The 22020-nt window shown below is 40.6% G+C and overlaps 2 protein-coding genes across 2 annotated transcripts in view; both read right to left on the reverse strand.

Annotated features, from left to right (window-relative positions):
* LOC126388100 (von Willebrand factor A domain-containing protein 7-like) overlaps positions 1-6296 on the reverse strand; it is a 19639-nt gene extending 13343 nt beyond the window's left edge. Inside the window, exons 1-10 of the mRNA XM_050040991.1 lie at positions 6184-6296; positions 4805-5004; positions 4444-4704; positions 4086-4179; positions 3818-3952; positions 2849-3035; positions 2565-2740; positions 2206-2318; positions 1984-2100; positions 40-255 (exon numbers count right to left, since the gene is read on the reverse strand). Coding sequence (XP_049896948.1) covers positions 40-255; positions 1984-2100; positions 2206-2318; positions 2565-2740; positions 2849-3035; positions 3818-3952; positions 4086-4179; positions 4444-4704; positions 4805-4981 — 1476 coding nt within the window. The 5' untranslated portion in view covers positions 4982-5004; positions 6184-6296. The remainder of the gene's footprint in view (positions 1-39; positions 256-1983; positions 2101-2205; positions 2319-2564; positions 2741-2848; positions 3036-3817; positions 3953-4085; positions 4180-4443; positions 4705-4804; positions 5005-6183) is intronic.
* Positions 6297-16470: 10174 nt separating this feature from the next.
* Positions 16471-22020, reverse strand: part of LOC126388265 (von Willebrand factor A domain-containing protein 7-like) — a 12084-nt gene continuing 6534 nt past the window's right edge. Inside the window, exons 8-17 of the mRNA XM_050041284.1 lie at positions 21890-22002; positions 21667-21783; positions 21175-21402; positions 20953-21085; positions 20566-20715; positions 18981-19073; positions 18621-18898; positions 18215-18508; positions 17430-17726; positions 16471-16637 (exon numbers count right to left, since the gene is read on the reverse strand). Of these exons, the coding sequence (XP_049897241.1) occupies positions 16536-16637; positions 17430-17726; positions 18215-18508; positions 18621-18898; positions 18981-19073; positions 20566-20715; positions 20953-21085; positions 21175-21402; positions 21667-21783; positions 21890-22002 (1805 nt within the window). The 3' untranslated portion in view covers positions 16471-16535. The remainder of the gene's footprint in view (positions 16638-17429; positions 17727-18214; positions 18509-18620; positions 18899-18980; positions 19074-20565; positions 20716-20952; positions 21086-21174; positions 21403-21666; positions 21784-21889; positions 22003-22020) is intronic.

A 22020-nucleotide genomic window follows, 5' to 3' on the forward strand; every position in this document is an offset into this window, starting at 1 on the left:
ATTTTGAAAACTCATAATGAACAGTGAGAGTGTTAATACCAGAGAGGAGCTGGATGTCTGTGTTATGATGCTGGTGGCTTCAAGGAGCTCACTCTTTGAGACTTCAATAGCCAGACCTCCTGAAGCCTGAGCCAGGTCTCTGTACAGCTGAGCATCTGATCTCGCCATTCGACTGATTGGTTGTTGTTGTTGGAGGCTATCATCACTCTGTCTACGATGACGAAATCCCAGAACGGCAGTTATCATGAAGTTTACCTAAAAAGAAATGAAAAAGTTTGAATGAGAATTAAGCCCACTCATAAGGTCTTAAAGTCTAGGGTCTTTTAGGTTAAACCAAATCAGAAAAGTCTTTAATAGCTAAACAATGTTTTTATATAGTTCTTCCAAAACTTTTGTTTATGATGAAATACAGTTCCCTTCAGTCTCAGCAATGTGTAATGCTAAATAGCAAATCTTAGCATGCTAAACTATAATAGCAAACATGGTGAACATTACTTTCTACTTATTCAGACATTAGTATTAGTGCCTAAGTACAGCCTATCTCATAGCCTCCTCAAGTTTTTACATCATGAGTTTTTATTTATTTTTTCATTACATTACACACTCTTCTTACACTATCATTTTTCACACCATTTGTTTGTTGTTACACGAATATGGGGTGCCGTTTGTAAAGTGGCTCACACTAAAATTAACAGCAATTGCCACATTAACTTCAAACAACGTTTAAAAAAGTGGTGTGAATTTTTTAAAGTCACTTTTTACCACATTTACAGCAATATTTGAAATATTTTGAATATAATGTCACAGTTAAATCTAAATATTAAATGTTAAACCTACATGAAAAATTTAAATCTAAATGTTAAATCTAAATCTAAATGTTAAATATTAAATGTTAAATCTAAATCTAAATATTAAATCTTAATCTAAATGTTAAATGTTAAAACTAAATGTGCTTGGTGAAACTAAATATTTGGCTAATATGCAAATGCACACTGCCGGTCGCCGGAAGTACCAAAATAAAAGCCCAGGTGGTCAGACTGTGTTTATAGCATCAAATAACAAACCAAACTAATCTGAGAAATTGAACACTTGAACATACATCAGCATGATAAGAACTACCTAAAATGACATAACCCATGATTGGGGAAATTTTATTTGACGTGTACTTTGAGTTTTTAGTGTCCCATCCTTGCTTGCCAACATGTCCTGCGATTTAGCTGAAAACACTGGCAGGGCTGTTTTGGCCCAATTCAGAATTTCAGGAGTGCATAGTTGGTGACAGCAACAGCGACGGTATCCACCATAGAGCCACCACAGCACTCCCTAAGTTTGTTTTTTAACTCGCGTAGCATATGTTCCTTATGTTAGCACGTAAGCTATATGAAACTAGCTAATGTTAGCTAGCTAGTTTTTGAAAAATAAAACAAATGCGCTATCCTTGAAGTACACTGCTGCTAGTAGCAAATCTTTACTGGCTAGCTAACGTCAAGGAGGGATGGGACACTAAAAACTCAAAGTACACGTCAAATAAAATTTCCCCAAACATGGTTTCTGTCATTTTAGGTAGTTCTTTACACGCTGATGCTATAAACACAGTCTGACCACCTGGGCTTTTATTTTGGTACTTCCAGTGACCGGCAGTGTGCATTTGCATATTAGCTAAATATTTAGTTTCACCAAGCACATTTAGATTTAACATTTAGCTTTAGATTTAACATTTAGATTGATATTTAGATTTAACATTTAGATTTAGATTTAGATTTAACAATTACATTTAACATTTTGATTTAGATGTAACATTTAATATTTAGGTTTAACTGTGACATTATATTTGACATATTTCAAATATTGCTGTAAATGCTGTAAAAAGTGACCAAAAAATTCACAGCACTTTTTTTAAGCTAAATGTGGCAAAACGTTGCTATTAATTTCAGTGTGAGACACTTTACAAATGGCATCCCATACACGAAGCTTAGTACTCACCACCGTCTTGGTTTGCTCAATGAGTGCGGTCACTGTGCTTCTCAGGTGTGCATCTTTAGCAGCTGCATCAGTGAAGAGGAAGATCTCAGAACTGGGAGGAGCACTAGTTAATGCCAGCTGTATGAGGAAGAGAGGACAGCAATCATACGGTAGTTTTACTTTTACTTTATTTCCTATTTTCAAGTTTTGCAGACAGATTATGTCTCAAAGGCATCAAAGTACCTGAAGCCCTGAAAGACTCATTTCTGGAGGATCTCCTCCACCAGTTGCTGTTAGTGAATTAATAGCATTCCTGAAGACTTCTGGGTCTGTTGTCCTTGTCAGTGGCCCAAAATCTGAGGTTCAGGTGGAGATGCATGCATTTGTGGAGTGCTTCATGATTTACAAATACTGTTATTTTTCTTATTGTACTGCTGGCATTTTTTTTTGAGCAGTAATAATATTCAACCAACTATTCAGCACATGACAGCACAAAAAGTCCACTGCTTTACATCACTGAGTTACAGTTTAGCAGGCAAGAGGATGAAGAAAGAAATATAAATTTTACTTCACTTCAGAGGGATAAAACTTTAAGAACATACCTGGATCATTGAAAGGTACAAGAATGTAAACTGAGGGCTCGTCTTGTGTTCCCACTCTCCTGTCGATTATATCAGAAGTGACAGTCCTCACTGCTGCAATGTCATCACTCATGCTTCCTGTCGTGTCGATCATAAAACAAAGAGGTTTACCAGATCCTCTCGAGATTCCCATCATCCTGAGGGATGGAGAGAAAAGGAAGGAGACAAAGAGATAAGAGATAAAAACCCTTTGCAATCCTCCTCCTGACCATGCATATCTGAAACATACAGAAAGGGTTTCATACTGTAGGAATGGTTTGTCACCAGCAGCCCCTCGAATGTCCTCCAGGAACTCACTGGTTGCAGCAATTGCCACATTTGCAGCTTCCATGTGGAGGTGTCCATGGCTGGAGTCCAAAGTGTCTTTATTGATCCCTCCTATAGGTACAATGTTACTTGTTCTATCAAGAAAACCTCCGTGGCTGCATTTTCCTGTTCAGCATTACAAACAGAATGAGAACAAAATGTTTTATACATCTTTACATATCATTTCAGAGAATACCACACTGCTTTTTCAGGGACGAAACAATTTTTTCTGGCACTGTGTTTTTTTTAGCCACACTGGAAACACGGCTCAAGTGATCGCAGCACTGGTCTGATGGTTGGTCCACCACTTTGGTGCAGATTGAAATATTTTAACCACCAATAGATGGACTGTAATACAATTTTGTACAGATGGTCATAGTGCCAATCACCAATGGCAGCAAAACATTTTCAGAGTTGTAAAGTGTCCCAAATTAATACTACATACTCATTCTAGCAGGTTTGATTGACAAAATGACAAATAAAGTGTACTCAAAACAGGCTGTATGTTGGGGTGCCCAGTAGGTCACCTGGTGGAGCAGTTGCCCCATGTACTAGGGCTATGCCGGTGCCACAACAACTACAGATATGATTCCAACCTGCAGCCCTATGCTGCATGCATATTTGCATATTTGAATAATATTAACTCTCTTTTAGCTCTGTTTTAGGTCTTCATCGACTCCAGCTTTTTGATGGAAGTGAGATTGAACCGAAACAGTAAAGATGTGGGTGCCAGACAGCTTGAGAATGAGCTGAAACTCACAATAAAGTTCTGTGAAACCAAGGGGAACTGCAGATTTGGGACATGATTCACACACGATGGTACTATTTTTGAGTATTTAAGCAACAAACCTGACAAATATGAATTTAAAGTTTATATAGTAATTTAGGTAAGCAGGTAGGAAGGCTACCTTTTGGTTTGGAGGAAAAAAAAGGCACAAAATTAAAGTATCCTGAAGTAATTATCCTTTCCTGTAGGATATCCTCCAAAATGTTGTTCGTGCAGTCGTCTCCATTACAGTTGCGACAGGTTGCTCTGCTTTCAGCTGTGGGAAAGAAAATTTTGTCAGTCTTTTGTCTTGTGAAATGATCTCTGTAATCGCATTGCAACATAACATTTCCTCATCTCTGTTTCGGTGACACGGCCACTCACACACTGACACAACATCATTTCTTTACCTGCTATGTTGCCAACGCTGGTGTCTGATCTGATCAGATTGGAGTTTGGGAGTTTGTTTCCCATCTCCACCCAGTTGCTATGACTGTAGAAATCCTATTATATAAAAACAACAACAAGCAGAGCATCTATTATCTAGCATCTAGTATATTAATACCAATATCTCTTTTCAGTAAGTCATATTAATGCTCCCTTTAACAGGTCGTTGTTGTGAAATTAAATAAATGTCAGTGCACACAATTTGGGCCTACGGAAAGAAACTGTTGTGCCGCTTGCTGAACTTGAGGGTTAGTTTTGAAGTGTGACATTGAAGAAACAAAACTGTGATGTAAACAGAAGGAATGATAGAAGGAAGGCTACCTGTAGAGGGTGTAAGATTTGTCCCAGTATTTCTCTGGCAGCCTCAAAGTTCTGTTCCCTGTTGCTGGCTTTCACAGCTGCCAATCCATCTGTGATGATTTTCCTTCCCTCCAAAATTTGTTCATCGTCCATGTGATACCGTGCTAGGAAGAATAAAAAATAGTCTACTCGTTTATTCTTTGTTTGGATCAATTGGATGGTTTGGAGGAAGCTCTTGGATGGCGCTTCACAGGCAGCAGCAACAGCGTCAACAGTCAGAGACTGTGGACACAAACACACACAAAATGAATAATACTAATAATAAAGCCACTGGTCATTTAACATAAAAAGTCAATATAAAGTGGTTGACATTAATCCTTACAGGAAAAGTGAAGTCTTTGCCCTCAGCCAGGGCCAGAGCACGACATGTCTGCGCAGTGGTATTTAAGATTGCTCTCTTAGTGATCTCCTGATGACTCAGAGATTCTCCACTGGATAACCCAAACCCAGAAGCTCCGGTCTGCAGGAGCAGGAAACACAACGCAGCCAACCCAAACATCACTGCACAACCTGTCAGAGAGACTAACACAAACACAATAGCTTATTAGCTCAGGGTGTACAAACATTTTTGAATGGGGGCCAGCTTAGATAATGGGAACATACCTGGGGGCCAGCCACTTCTCACATCAAATGGATTAATTAAAAAAGAAATCACAAACAAATGAGACAAGCTCAAGTGGTCCATATTTCAGTTAAAATGTATTCAGCTTTAAACTGCTGCTGAATGCAGCAGCCCTCACTGTCCTCACTTTAAGTTTCTTTGCTACCTAGAAGCAAATGTCTGCTGGTAGGTAACCATTTTGTTTGCTTGTTTACAGTCTGTTTATGAAAACACATCACTTCTGTCTGCATAGTTCCTACTTGTTGCATGTCTACAAACTGTACGATAGTCCTGCCATTGTGAAGTGAAGGAGAGAAATACAAAATGATCTTGCTTAATTAACCAATATTGTGTAGTGAGCCAAGATACACTGATATTTTTTTAAAAAAATATGTCAAGTCAAGGGCCGTTTAAAATTGGCCCCCGGGCCGGACTATAGACATGCCTGATATTAGCCATTAGTCTGTGGTCCATAAAGTCGACTACTGCAGTAAAATATAGTAGGAATCGCCTTTCATCCCAAAAGGATGATTCCTGAAGATTTTGCTGTCCTTTGATCTAGAACCACAGTCAGATTAAAATTTAAGATAAACTTTACTGACTGCACACAAAGTTGCTACGAAAACATGTTTAGATTTTTGGTTATAAAATCAACCTCCTAGAGTTGACAAACCTCTGAATAGAGCAGGATGTAACGCAATAAACAGAATTTTACTGCAAAAGGATTTCTTTCCAGCACTTGAAAAGTCACAGAGGGTCACACATTATACAACAGTTCATTCCTTTACATCAACACAAAAGAAGAATAACAATTGTGGGCGGTTTGGTGTTTGGCTTTTTGGTTAATGGAATTTAAAGTTATTATTTTATAAACATTACAAACATTTATTAATATAGTACAAATTCTTTCATCCTCAAAATTCAAGACATGGAAACAAAACACTAAAACAGTGACTTAACTGTTCTGGTACTGATTAATAAAAACATTTTTTTCCTAAATGATTTTCCTGTGTAATGTAGTCACAACACAGTGTCAAGCTGGTTCATATAAAAATGTAAAAACATAAACATATGACATGTTTAATATGATCATACTGTACCTTAGGTCTTGATGTTGACTTGTAAATTTCACTTTTCTGTAGCTACGACTTGATTTATAAAGCTTCACATCCAGGGAGGAGTCATTACTGTTCTGGACTGGTTTGACTTGTTGCCTTGGTCTGTTAACAGCATGCGTATGATTTGGTTGTTGAAATAGCATGATGATGCAAACAGGATACTGCTAGTGCTACTTATGGTTGAAAAAAAAGAAGGAAACAACAGAGCTTTCTGCTGTGACTGTTGTGAATTTTTTCATTTTCATTTCTTATGACAGATGATGTGAGAAACTTGTTGTTTCACTCAAAGTACCTGACAGCAGATGACTGTATGTGCTACAGTACAATACAAGGACCAGTAAGGATCATTACTCCCGTTTTACTGAAAACTCATGAATCCTTACAACTGAAAACACTTAAAACATGGTCTTATTTAAATGTAAAGAAAAATGGCTTCTGTTTCATGTTCTGTTCATAAAGGAAACATCATCAGTGCATGAATCATGAGTACATTGTTGTAAAACCTTGTGGTACAGGACAGGGCCGTGCTGCCCATAGGGCAGGTTAGGCAAATGCTATCCACCTTATTTTCAAACACGGAAGTAAATAGTGATCAACTTACGTTTTTTTGTGCGTGACTTCCGGTCAGCCGCTTTCCCTCATGCTTTCCCTTACCGGAGCTAACGGTGCAAGCTAATTTTTTTCAATTTTCAGTTGTTTATGTTAGTCAATCAGTTAGTTAATTAGTCTCTGTATTTTATATAGATAACTGTGCCCACGTTTCCGTTATAACGGAAATTTATTCCCTCTAAACGCAAATAAATCGCACGTCAATCATAAACTATGAACCAAAAAAGCATATTCTATCCCGAGTGAGACAAACTGCTCGATCCCTGTCTCCAGTGTACCAGCAGAGAACCTGCAGAACCGAATCAGCGAAAAAACACACCGGGCTAAGCCTCTCTACCTGAGCAGCTGAAGCTGCGGCTCGCATCCTCGACACACAGACACACAGACGGTGCTTCTGCATGCCAGCCAAACGTGTGCGCAACTGTGAGAAATAAATATGTGAGGTGTACGCTGCTTTTCTAACTTTTTTTTTCCCTTTTCTTTCTTTCTGTCAGGGACATACACTCCTAACACAGGACAGGTTGTTTTAATTGACTGAGTTGATTATTAAGCCATAGTGATGCGCGGATCGGCTCTGATAGCACCCGAAACAGCATTTACGCATCAACCATCCAGCCGTTACAACATGATTGAGCTAGCAAAGCAGTCTTGTGTTGCTATGTGTGGTATTTATTCAGTTATGGGAAATCACGATGTCTAGAAAGCAGCAGTGGCTGCAGCTGACAGGGACAGCTAACACCAGCAGCAAAGCTAACATCAGGACGTCATCCGTTAAAAGACTCCCGTTGTCGGATACGACATGAAACTACCCCAGTTAGCTCAATCATGTTGTAACTAAGACATCCGCTGGAAAAAATATTTTTTTCACGGACCACTTTGTGAGTTTAGTGAGTTATTACAGACACCGCTAACGGCTAACAGCTAACGGTTAGCCCAGATTACCTACGATAACCATGTTATTAATTACACACACAGAAATAGTAATGTTTGTTCAGTCATTGTGTTTATAGACTTTACAAACATCAGATTAGTCTAAACGGTGATATAGTGACGTGAAAAATGTGATATATACATATATATAGCTAAACTCAGCAAGGTAAACAACAAAGCGATTCCCATTTACACAGTGGTAAGAGTGCTGGACCGGAAGTGTTGCACAAAAAAACGGAAGCTGGCTGCGTTCTGTTTTGCCTCCGTGTTTCCGTGAAAAATAAGGTGGATAGAGCCAGCATGCCAGAGGGCACCAGGGAGTGAGGTGTTTTTTTTTGTGGGTTTTTTTCTTCCCCATTCTATTTGAAAAATTAGACAAGAATACACTACAAAACAACGACAGTACATATAGCCATACGTCTTTAAATAATAATGAAATAATATTTCTAATTTAAATTTCTGCCTGCTTGGCATCCTTCTGCCTCTCTGGCAGGCAGCATCAATTTTGCCATGTTGCTCCCATCTTAGAGAAAGTTGGAAAGAAAGACTCAAAATGTTTGGGGGAATGAATAAGCAACATAATTTAATATATTGGCCTATCTTTTCTTTTAATGTTTAGTGTGCTGCTGCACAAACCACTCACTGTTTACCAACCAGGCATATATTCATATACTGTATATTTATGTTTTCCAATTTTCAGATTTGTGCAATTTGTGATGTCACAGTTGCATTTTTTATATTTGGCTGTTTGCTGTGTTTAAAATGTCATTAGATCAAGGCAGGCTGTAATGTTAGGTGCTATTATGGTTATGCCATGATGGTTTCACAATCAACAGCTATTTGATTAATATATTGTAAAAGCCCAGTTTGTCAAATATACGTATCTCCTCTTTTTAAAAAATATCTTGCCTAGGGTGCCAAATTGGTCAGGCACAGCCCTGGTACAGGACATTTTGTAAATCATGACACACGCTGCATTGGCAATGACAGACAATTCCTGCTTGTCACATACATCACGATGATACATACTTTGGTAACATTTAGTTCATTACTACACTCACTTCCATTTTAGTTATGTAAAATAAACTTTTAAGTTAAAACTCGTGTGGTCTCCCCATTATGTCCAGCCTTGAGCCGGGTTTTGAAATGATGCACCTGGACACATCAACAGTGATGTCACCTGGGGCCATTGGGTATTTCAGGTCTTAAGACAATCAGACATCCTTGTAGAGGCGACCCAGCTGAGACTGATCAAGGCTCGGCTTGTATCCAGGTAGCACTATGCATGGTTGCATGGTTCTTCTTTATTAATCCACAGCAATCTTAAAGCAACTTCTGCTTTCTCTGTGGCCAACCTGATGGCCCTTCGCCTTCTGGCCCCAGTGACACCTAGCATGATGGAGGCCCTGCAGAGGTACTGGCATGCAACCCTCTGCATCCCACCTCAGTGGGCTCACACCTTGCTTGCCACTCATTGCTTTGGCATTCTTCCACAAGCTCAACGTACTTTGCTCTCTTCTTCTCATTGGGCTCCTCAGTGTGGTGCTCCCATAACCAGTTTCGCAAATATCGCCATCTTGGACATCGCGCAGTGCATTGTGGGTATGCACCGATGCACCATCGGCCACGATGGACACAAAAGATCACTTTAGTAATATGACTCTTCGTCAGTTAAAACATTATTTATCAGAACGCGATATATTTTAGTGTCAAATGCATTAAAAAAAGATTTAGTTGCCCGTTGCCGTGCAGCATGTTTGTTAAATCTTCAACCGAAGGCTACACCGGAAGAATAGCCTATAATAAAGAAATCGCGAACCAGAGGCTGTCCAAATTAATTTTAGATGGGGGCATAATCTGCCTACCTGATCCCGATATCCTCCGAGATGGTTGGGAAGACAGCCCATCAAGTTATCCACATCTGTTACAGAGTGGTATAGAAACATACTTTGACAAAAGTAATCAATGAGAATATGTTTCCTAATCTTTTTTTTAACACTTGTTAGCTGTCTTGTTCATCTGCTCTGGCAATTTGCATGACATGTAATAGGCCTATGTGTTTTCTCTTATAGAAAACCGAGCAATTGACATTTTAACTGGTGGTGCCGAGGCTTTGAGGGATGGAAAGTCCCTTCACATGTCAGACCATGTCCATAATGTGCAATATCATGGCATTGGTGAAAACATGCCATATTGTTTCCTGAGAGCCACAGTGATCAGAGAAACCAACACCTCTCTGGCACCCTATAAATGCTTCTGCTCCTGTCCTGCAGGGTAAGCCTATATTGATTTGACAAACAATATCATGTTCATTTCAAAAAAATATTATTCTTATTAAAATCACATTTTCAATTTTTTATTTGCATTTTGAAAGAAAACAAGAAAAGCCTGCACACTGATCAGAAAAATGGAATGTCCACTCCAAAGGTAAATGGATGTAAAAGTTCCATAATGGTCCATCAAAAATATAAAAATACCAAAATGCTACCAATAGTGAAAAAAACAAAAGAAACAGAAGAAAACTGAACAGAAACGTTTTGGCTACACAGCCATCTGTTTCTTTTGTTTTTTTCACTATTGGTAGCACCTGTTATATTTTTATATTTTTGATGGACCATTAAATATGGAACTTTTACATCCGTTTACCTTTGGAGTGGAGTGGACATTCCATTTTTCTGATCAGTGTACAGGCTTTTCCTGTTTTCTTCTTGACATTTTGTTTGGCCTACGCACCTGATGCGAGTTTTTTCCTTGGACTTGTAGTAAGACAAACACCCTTTCTTCTATTTTATTTGCAGTTTGAAAATGTTTTGACCAACACACTCACCCATTGTTTTTCTCATATCCTTTCATAATACAAAGGTTACGTGGCACATGCAAGCATGTGGCATCCCTTTGCCATACGGTGATCGAGAGAGTGGTGAGGGGGAAAAACACAACAGTGACTCAACAGAGGCAAAAGTGGCATGCGCCATCCAAAAAGCCACACAGTGCAGAGTTCCTTGAAGACATCCATATTCAGAAAGTTAAAGGTGATGTTTTGTGTACATTTAATAATTGAATTTATCAATTATTTGGTGTAGCTGGCTGTCCTTTTCTGTGATTTATTATATTCTGTTATTCCCTTCTATGGATGTGACATGCTGCTACAAATGTATGCTAATAACTCACTGTATTACAAACCCAAACATTATGTAGTAAGTCCATTTCATATTACTTACTGTAACACACACTGTTACAGCGTGCAAAGCACATAAAGTGTTTAAAAAAGTGAACCATGGAGTAGTAAACAGTAGGAATACTGCTTTGCTGAAAGAAATTATGAACTATGTGCCACCAGCTCACTCACCAGCTATCCATTGGGGCAATTATAATGAAAAATATGCTGTGCACAACTTTGAGAAGCTGAACCGACGTAAGCACAAGGGCATGAAAACAGCCCCCTGTGGACTTATTCTGTACGGCCAGCTGCCCATAATGGCTGCATCACCAGATGCACTTGTAACTTGCAAGTGTTGTGGCACTCGTCCCCTTGAGGTGAAGAACCCCTTCAAGCATCAAGCTCTCAGTATCCCTAAGTTTGCTGAACAACCAGATTCTTGCCTTCATATCAGACCAACAGGTTTGGTCCAGTGGTTTCTTCTATAGCTACAATGAATTTCCAAAAAAACAAAATGTTTAACTCATTCTGTGGGAAGTAGCATCACTTAAGAGTTGATTAGAATTAACTTGCTTATATTGCCATATTGTCTATCAAATGGGTGTCATATAAAAAAAAAGGACTATAAATTGAAATATTGCTGTTCCCTACAAACAAGTGAAATAAAGCTGAAGGCAACACATCCCTACTACTTCCAAGTTCAACTACAGATGCTGGTCACCGATGCAGATGTGGGGTACTTCTTTCTTCACACTGCTTCCCCATACAACAGATAGTACACAGAGGAAATCAGCTTCGACCCCTTGCTAGTGGAGGAGATAATTGCAAAGTGAACAATTTTCTTCCAGTCTGTGATTCAACCAGAGTTACTGGAAGGGATGTTGAAGAGCTCAATGGAGAAAGGTGAGGAAAGGGGGACAGCCGGTTCATCTGGTCCAGAGGCTCTCCAAAGTGCCACAAGCGATGAGCCGCCACCACCCAGTGCAGGAAACGTGGTTACACCCCCCAGTGCAGGAAACATGGTTACACCCACCTCATCAGCTGTGGAGTGTCCTTGTGTTGTGTGCACAAGGGAATGTGTGGGTGACCCACACACAATGGAAGAAATGAGTATTTATTGTTACTCTTGCAAGGAGTGGTCACATTGGACATGTGTAGGGTTAAGTGGTCAGGAGGCCTTCCTCCAAAAGAAGGTGACCAATTGGTTTTGTGCAAAATGTGAACTGTTTGAACATTAATTCAAGTATGATATGTGGCACCCCTGGACTGGTGTCATGGCACCCACTTTGAGAAACCCTGGTTAAGTGCACTGAAATATAGAAGTGAACATTCCTCCAGCCTATGCGTACTGTGTACCGTTTAATGCACTAATATACAGCACTTGAAGAAAAAGTACACAAAATTCCTGTTTTGTTTTGTTACAGTATTGACAGTGGTGGATTAAGTACTCACTCCAGTAATTGCGTCAAAGTATAGATACTCTTAGGGAAATATTACCCAACTACAAGTTCAAGGTACAAGGTTGCTTAGTCAGATTTGTACTCGAGTCCAATATCTCAGTGACACTTCAGTGGAATTATAGGTGGCTGTAAGTTGATAAGTGCTGCCACAACAACAACAATGTCATCAAAAATATCGAACATGTCTAATGGGAGTTCAGATTTCATGATGTCAAAATCCTTAATCCTGCCAATAACACGTTCAATGTGAATTCAAGCATTAGCAACTTGTTTGGTTCTCTTGTCGTCAGCATCTGAAAACTGCTTTTTGGATTTCAAGAATGGAGGGATTACAAGGCTCACTCCTTTGTCTAGAAGTAGCTCTTGGATGTTGAACCCTCTGTCTACAAGCAGGATATCACCCCTTTCTACCATGTCAATGATACCTGACCTCTTGACAATTTCCTTGTCGCTCATGCATCCCCCTGCAGATTTTGATACAAAAGACACCGTTCCTGCTGGTGTACATTCCACCAAAACCTTAGCAGTAGGTCTTCCCTTGTATTGTGAGTATATCTGGCTATTGGCTTTTGCCAGTGAAGGCCTCTGTATGGGTATCTCAGTGCAGTCTATGATGGCACGCACATACTTGTACTTTTTGAAGCACTCAGGGTAGTACAGGTGTATCTGCTCTTGTGTAGGCCAATAGAGAAGTGGCCGTTATTCTTTTGCGAGCAGAGCCAGCCATGTAGAAATAATCTGAGATACAACACTGGTGCAGATTTTAAAAAGATAGGCAAGAAACTTCCGAGACAAATTGAGCTTCAATTTCATCAAAGTTAACAAAAGTTCATTCTCATGGGACAATTTTCTCTGTGGCCCTGGCTTTTTTTCTGCAACAATCTGGTACCTCTTTACTTTTTGAGACTGCGCACCTTTGAAATAATGTATTGAGGGCAGTTTTGACTGGACCTCATTAAACATCCACTGGAAGATGGCGTAGTTTTCTACGCCTGTGTGCAGACGCATCAATTCATCTGAATGCTTGATGGCAGAAATATCATAAAGTACTGGGAATGACTGTTTCTCATGTGATAACATTCTCTCAAAGTCATCTCTCTCATGCAACAGTTCTTCCTGAATGTCTCTGTCAGATAAGATTCCATCTCTCTCCTGCACAACATGCTTTGATTTCATCTGGCACTTTTCACAAACACAGGAACATGTGCAGGCACTTGCTGGCTTAAAACAGTAATTGTGCTGCTCCCGCAGGTCAGAGGTGTTGTATGATGATGATTGGTATGGTGTCTGGGATGTTAATGGCTGTGAAGCATACTCAAACCAAACACTTGGTACAGTGTCATGATGATCACTGTAGCTGTGGTCACCTGACACTGGGCTGACTGGAGTTTGACTGGTGGCTTCCTCACTGGGTCCTGGGGACTGACTGAAAGCTTCATCCTCGAGGCCTGTTCTTCTCTTTTTTGTGGGAACGTCCTCAGCACTCTTTCTCTTCACTTTTACAATCAGAAAGACTTTATTATCATACCTTAAAAATACTTCACAATAAAAACATTGCAAAGGGTCAAATTCATTTTCCTTGGACCCTCATACTAACAGGTCAATATAAAACAGAAACAACAAATGACAAAATAACTATAAGAATGCATTAACAACACGTTAATAAAAAGTAGAGATAGCCTACGGTCTGCTTAGATTTAAAACCTACCTTACCATGCCTTGTAGTCAGATATGTGCTTTCATCATTGTCCGGAGACCAGCTGCTAATGATTCTTTGAATCTCAATATTGTCACTGTGGCTATCCTTGTCTGAATACCCCCTCATGTACAGGGATGGATGGGGCTGTATTCCAATTGGTTTGCCCAGTACAAAATGATTGCTGCAGATTCTGGTGTGATCAGTGATCTTGGGGAGGTCTTTTCTGTTGATGAGCTTCACCCACGGAGGTCGCCATTTGGGAGGGCATAAGTGGAACTTGAGCTCAGGAACATGATCTTTGATTATCCACCTAAAATATCACAACACATATTTAATGTACACAAATAGCATAGTTTAGCTCAAGTCTAAATCTGGTAAACATTCAAATAACCTCCATTTTACGATATGAGACTCAAGTAATGACATTAAAACATGAATGTATACCAATAAATTAACAACTAACTGAAATTATGTGTGTACTCAAACATAGCATGTTTTAATTGTTCAGTTTAGTAAAATATGTGTCAACATGAGGAGGCATATTAACACATCTATTTTTATTGAGATTGGGATTACATTACTGAGTTGTGTTTTTATTGTAATACAGATTATGAACTTCTTACATGTTGACCCTGAAAAATACCCCCATATTATGATTAAAAAAACAAACTAAAACGAATACACCTAATTATTATATACTATTCGTTTCAGTTTTGTTTTGCAGAAGTGGAACAGTGCAGTCTGCATGCAAGACTGCACTGAAATAGCAAACAAATGGATGGATGGAGCTGGAAGTTTTTATTTGCAAATTCAGATTAACAGTACAGTTGCAGTTTTCAAAGAAACACTGCAAAAAGGATAACACAAAAGCCCTTGGTTTATTTCCATTGTGCTCCCGTAAACCCAATTCATACGCACAGACAGACAGAGCATACATTATATACAACTATTTACGGTACATGTATTTACTGTAATCTGAGTGAAACTACTGGTAAACTGATTAAATTATTAATATAACGATAATAGCAATAATAAATGTAAACGAGTCAAAATAAAAACTAGTGAAACATGTTCGTTTGTTTGAACACATCCACCCAGGAGAGAGGAAGTTACTTAAAGTTGAGAACATTTATCAATAATTCTATGGACATATGCATTTAAACTTACTTGGATTTATATCGGCGATCATTGCTACACCCGTACACAGCACATCGATTGGATCCACCCATGGTTAGCGATACAAACGACGACGTTATTCCAAATAACATGGAGACTCCATTGTCTACACACGTTGCAGTGGACGCTTTCAATCCCAGAGTGCTTTGGTGCATACCCACAATGCGTTGCGCGATGTCCAAGATGGCGGTATTTGCATAACGGGTTATGAAACAGTGACTTTCAAGAGAACGACCAACAGTCACCAACACAGAATGGCAACCGTTTCTGGGAACTTCCCCAGGTCATCTTTCCACTCCACTGGGCGGAGGTGCTTTCAGATGCTAATCTCACTGCAGGCGGTGTCCTCTATGGCCTTCGGGGCTTGGTCATGGTGCTTGTGACAGCATCCCTCTCCCAGGGCTTTTGATCAGCAGCTGAGGATGTGCTCCAGGGTCCCTATCTTCTGACATAGAGGGCAGAGTGGTGACTCCACCTTCTCCGAGCAAAGCATGTTAGATGTCATACACAGTCTGAATTAAGAATCTTATAATATTTTACCATTCCTTGACTGACGCTCACACCTCATCTTAGGTCCTTCCCCTACACTTTGTCATAGCTAGGTGTTGTGCTGCTACCCAGACAAGTTCTTCCACCAGATACAATGCCTAAGGTCCTGTGCTGTAGCTGTCAACTCAAAGTACACGTCAAATAAAATTTCCCCAAACATGGGTTATGTCATTTTAGGTAGTTCTTATCATGCTGATGTATGTTCAAGTGTTCATTTTCTCCGATTAGTTTGGTTTTAATTCGTTATTTGATGCTATAAACACAGTCTGACCACCCGGGCTTTTCTTTTGGTACTTCAGCTGACCGGCAGTGTGCATTTGCATATTAGCCAAATATATATTCAGTTTCACCAAGCACATTTAGATTTAACATTTAGATTTACTTTTAGATTTAACATTTAACATTTGGTTTTAGATTTATCATTTAGATTTAGATTTAACATTTAGATTTAGATTTAACATTTAGGTTTAACATTTAATATTTAGATTTAACTGTGACATTATTTTTTAACATATTTCAAATATTGCTGTAAATGTGGTAAAAAGTGACTTTAAAAAATTCACACCACTTTTTTAAACGTTGTTTGAAGCTGTATGTGGCAAAAATGTTGCTGTAAATTTTAGTGTGAGCCACTTTACAAACAGCACCCAATAACTGTATAGAGTATGTGGTTTATTTTCCAAAGCCAAAAGCACATTTTTAAATGTATCTCACCCCCACACTAACATGTAAGCACTCAGTTGACCCCAAGTTAAAATGTTAATTTGAGCCCCAGGACTGTGATGCTAAGGCAAAGAAGAAAAGACTGAACAGCTCTGGTAGACAAAGACTCAACAACTGCTACTGTTGGACGCTGTGGGCTATTGGAGGTTGTAGTTGTCTTGGTTGTGGTTGTGGTTGTGGGAGTGGTTGTGGTCATGATTGTGGGAGTGGTCGTTGTGGGAGAGGTTGTTGTTGTGGGAGTGGTTGTTGTTGTGGGAGTGGTTGTGGTCATGATTGTGGGAATGGTGGTTGTGGGAGAGGTTGTTGTTGTGGGAGTGGTTGTTGTTGTGGGAATGGTTGTGGTCATGATTGTGGGAATGGTGGTTGTGGGAGAGGTTGTTGTTGTGGGAGTGGTTGTTGTTGTGGGAGTGGTTGTGGTCATGATTGTGGGAATGGTGGTTGTGGGAGAGGTTGTTGTTGTGGGAGTGGTTGTTGTTGTGGGAGTGGTTGTGGTCATGATTGTGGGAATGGTGGTTGTGGGAGAGGTTGTTGTTGTGGGAGTGGTTGTTGTTGTGGGAGTGGTTGTGGTCATGATTGTGGGAATGGTGGTTGTGGGAGAGGTTGTTGTTGTGGGAGTGGTTGTTGTTGTGGGAGTGGTTGTGGTCATGATTGTGGGAATGGTGGTTGTGGGAGAGGTTGTTGTTGTGGGAGTGGTTGTTGTTGTGGGAGTGGTTGTGGTCATGATTGTGGGAATGGTGGTTGTGGGAGAGGTTGTTGTTGTGGGAGTGGTTGTTGTTGTGGGAGTGGTTGTGGGAGAGGTTGTTGTTGTGGGAGTGGTTGTTGTTGTGGGAGTGTTTGTGGTTGTGGGAGTGGTTGTGGTTAAGGGAGTGGTTGTAGTTGTGGGAGTGTTTGTGGTTGTGGGATTGGTTGTGGTTGTAGCGACGGTCCGGACGCTGTAGAAACATGTGGCTACATTACCCACCCGATCCACAACCTCCAGCTCCACATCAGGCGAACAGCAAGACGCATTGTAGGAAACCAGGGTTATGTTCTCATTGTCAGCAGCCAGGCTGGTGTTCAAGGTCCCGTTGCCTTGTCTGAGGGTAATACGGTCGACACCCGTCCCATTAGCACCATCAGTCACCTGAACAGAGAGCTCCCACATCGATAACACGCAGTTATCAGAGCAGTTGGACTGCAGGCTGAGGAGCTCACACACCGGCTTAGTGATATCAGTCACCTATGAGGAGCAAAAGTAGGTAAAAGTCAGCTGGTTTTAGAAGAAGAAGAAGATACACTTTATACATCCCCAAGGGGAAATTCAGTTTGTACACTCTGTTATCATATACACACAGGCCCGAAATACACACACACATGCACAAACAGGACCTGTACATGCATTAAATGGAGAGATGTCAGAGTGAGGGGGCTGCCCATGAACAGGCGCCCCGAACAGTTGGGTGTTTGGTGCATTGCTCAAGAGCACCTCAGCAGTGTCCAGGAGACGAACTGACACCTCTCCAGCTACCAGTCCACACTCCATATTTGGTCCAGACAAGGACTTAAGCCAGCCACCCTCTGGTTCCCAAACCAGGTCCCTATGGACTGAGCTACTGCTGCCTCCAGTCATTAATTCAACCAATAAACACAGTGATGAAGGGATTAAATATGACAAAATGATCATTCACTGCCTCAATATCTACTGAAATGTGATTTGTGAAGAGTTACCATTTCAAGGACAGTAAGACGCCGCACGACGTAGTTGGTGTCTGTGCCTCCTGAAGCCTCGGCCGAAATGGTCAGGGTGACGACAGTACCAGACACGGTGTTAAGAGGTGCTGTGAGGGTCACTGTACCATTGGCACTGCCGTCAGTTTCCAGCATTAAACTGGACGGGAAAGTCGAGGGAAAACTTTGGTCATTGGTAGCTTGGATGCTGAAGGTTCCTCCTGCACCACTTGTCATCACAGTGAAGGGAACTGAAAGTGGTGTTCCTGGAACTAAGACGCTGTCTGAATCAGGCTAAAAACAGAAGGAAATCAGTCACTATCAGTCATATATAGTAAAAACTGTGGCAGTACAGTTTATCTCAAAAGTCCTATCATAAGTTTTTAGGTAGATGCATTTTACATACAGAAGTAACAGTCACAGCAGACGCTCTGATGTTGGTGGGGGACTGCCTTTGAAAGTTTGCTGAGGACATTCTGGGGGAACCATTGTTGCTCTGCCCCTTCACAAGCACCACAAACTCCTCTGCTGGTATCCTGTCAAAGTGAGCCAAGAAGTCTCCTCCACCCTGAGCCTCCACGTTGCCATTAACCTCTCCCGACCCCGATGATTCAACCAGAATGACTTCTGTCACTGTGGCGGATTCACTCCCGGTCACTGTCACCATCAGGCTGCCATTAACACCTTCAGAAAAAGAGAATATCCACTGAAATATATAATAAATAGTCAATTATTTTGGCATATCACAAACTTCTGGCTCCTTTACCAGCTCTGGGACGATTTTCTATGACATCAAAACCTCCAAACGGGCCCTGCGATTCCTCCAAAAAGTTAAACAGGAAGTCAATGGGACTTTCACCTGCAAATAAAAAAGTTACAATACAAGAAAGTCAACCAGAGAGGCCAGATGTATGATCACCAGTAAATATTCATTAATTTTACCATTTCTTTGAAGCATATTTACCTCCGCCAAGGAGGTTATGTTTTTGCCGGCATTGATCTGTTTGTTTGTTTCAAAAAGTTATGAACGGATTTTGATGAAATTTTCAGGAAAGGTGGATGATGGGACAAGGTACAGATGATAACATTTTGGTGGTGATCGGTTGAAGCAAAGTGGATAAAATAATAAATAAAGTCTATGGTCTGACAGCCTCAGCGGCAATTAAGACGGTGAAAATAGCGCCATCTGGTGGCCGGAAAGCACGTCTTGTTCTACTTGCTAAATATTGTTGTAATTCTAAAGTTGAAATTAATGTTCTGTGTTGGTACAAAACTAAAAACGAAATAAATACACCACAGTGTCTCCATGGTGAAGGCAGGGGTCGCGTTTACCAGATATTCTCGGTCATTGACCGTTTTTTACAACAATGACCGGAAAATCTGAAGGCCGTCGGTCATTTTGACCGGTTGCAATTACCACCCCTGCCCACTTGGCGGCGGAGTGCACAGTCAGTGGTTTAAGTGGATGCTGTTTTCACACTGCAGAGAAAAAGTCATCTGCTTCATGTAGCGTTGTTGACATAACGCCCTGGACACACCGGACGCGGAACCGAAGCACGGCGCCCAGCAGCGGAGGCAGTTTTCAGTCAGCGCCCATGTTAACCTATCTGACTGTCCACACAGGCCGCTGAGCAGAGCGGAGCACCCGCGGAGGCAGCGCTTCAGTTCAGCGTCTGGTCTACTTTTCACGGGAGCCGCGAGCGCTTCTGTCAAGTTGGATCGAGCGGANTTGCTTGTTGGATTTATTAAAAATGAACGAATGATAACTAAATGTCGTTGAGTGTCTTTATTATCATTTAAAAATGAAAATTAAAATGACCGGTAAAAATAGATTATGACCGGATTTTTATGACCCTGTCGGTCAAAATGACCGGTGACGAAAAAGTCTAGCGCAATGTCTGGGTGAAGGCATATATAACCTAATAATGATAGTGATGCAAATAACCTAATTGTGATGCAGGCTGCAAAATCTGATGCAGAGGGGGAGGGAATATCACTTACTTGGCGGAGGTCTGCACTCTCTGAGTGCTTTTCTAGTTATCACTGTCATCATTTTTAAAGACTAAAATTACAAAATTAAGCACAATCCAGCCGATTCAACCCTGAACCTTCAACTAACTTCAACCAGAAACTAAATGTTTTTCACCTCCACTATACAGGTTGCTATTTTGCTGCTAGTGGGTCCCTGTTTACCTCCTGTAGGCTTCCCAAGGGAACTACAATAGATAGATAGATAGATAGATAGATAGACTTTGAAATAACAGCCTTTCAAGGTAAGGGATAGTTATACCTAAAATAATAATGTTAAGTACTGATTATGTGATTCAACCTCATAATCGTGGAGTTCTCACCTACAACCTTCAGAATGTAGGGATTTGTTGACACCATTTGAATTTCCCACAGTCCAACTTGTTGTTTTAGCTGCAGAGTCTTGAAGTTTCCCACTGACTGGGATGCAGTGATCAGTGATCCTGTCGTGTCGGTGCTTTCCTGAGACACACCTAAAAGGAGAGCCATGGTAAGTGATGAAGCACACTGGGTAAAAAGCCAAAAGTTAAGCATTTAACGTTTCAATTTCTTAGAACAGCTGCGTGAATTGTCGACCACAGTGTAACGCTTAATATGACCACCAGATGGGGCCAAAGTCAGAAATTTCCACACAAAGTGGCTTTAAAGAACCTCCTCTACTCCTACAGTGATAACACCTTTAAAATATACCATCTGCACAGAGTGATCACCTGAGGGGCTGATAAGAGTAAAGGTCACAGAGTTCCCAGTGATGTAAACTGTGAGGTTTTTCACCGACTCGTCAACGGTGAAGGTGAAATTTTCAGCCTTTCCTGGATTCCTGGCTGCCTGCAGAAGGGTCACCTAGGAGGTTAAATGAAACTGGTGTCACAACTGAATCATGAATGAATTATGGATTTTTGAAAACTCATGAACAGTGAGAGTGTTAATACCAGAGAGGAGCTGGATGTCTGTGTTATGATGCTGGTGGCTTCAAGGAGCTCACTCTTTGAGACTTGGATAGCCAGACCTCCTGAAGCCTGAGCCAGGTCTCTGTACAGCTGAGCATCTGATCTCACCATTCGACTTTTTGGTTGTTGTTGTTGTTGTTGTTGTTGGAGGCTATCATCACTCTGTCTACGACGACGAAATCCCAGAACGGCAGTTATCATGAAGTTTACCTAAAAAGAAATGAAAAAGTTTGAATAAGAATTTGAGGTGAACTACAAGGGTGAACATGGTGAACATTACCTACAACTTATGCAGACATTAGCATTAGTGCCTAAGTGCAGCCTCACTCATAGTGACTGTATAGATGCTTAGTTTAGTCATTAGAGTAGAGGCAAGTTTTCCATCATGAGTTTTTGACTTTTTTTTCTATTACTTACTCTTCTTATACTATCATTTTACTCACCATTTGTTGTTACACGAAGAGTAGTACTCACCACCGTGTTGGTTCGCCCGATGAGTGCGAGCACTGTGTTTCTCAAGTGTACATCTTTAGCAGGTGCATCAGTGAAGAGGAAGATCTCAGAACTGGGAGGAGCACCAGTTAATGCCAGCTGTATGAGGAAGAGAGGACAGCAATCATACGGTAGGTTTACCTTTACTTTTTTTCCTATATTCACGTTTTTGCAGACAGATTATGTCTCAAAGGCATCACAGTACCTGAAGCCCTGAAAGACTCATTTCTGGAAAATCTCCTCCACCAGTTGCTGTTAGTGAATTAATAGCATTCCTGAAGACTTCTGGGTCTGTTGTCCTTGTCAGTGGCCCAAAATCTGAGGTTCAGGTGGAGA

The sequence above is a fragment of the Epinephelus moara genome, chromosome 3, assembly GCF_006386435.1.
Source record: "Epinephelus moara isolate mb chromosome 3, YSFRI_EMoa_1.0, whole genome shotgun sequence".
In the NCBI taxonomy this organism is placed as follows: Eukaryota; Metazoa; Chordata; class Actinopteri; order Perciformes; family Serranidae; genus Epinephelus; species Epinephelus moara.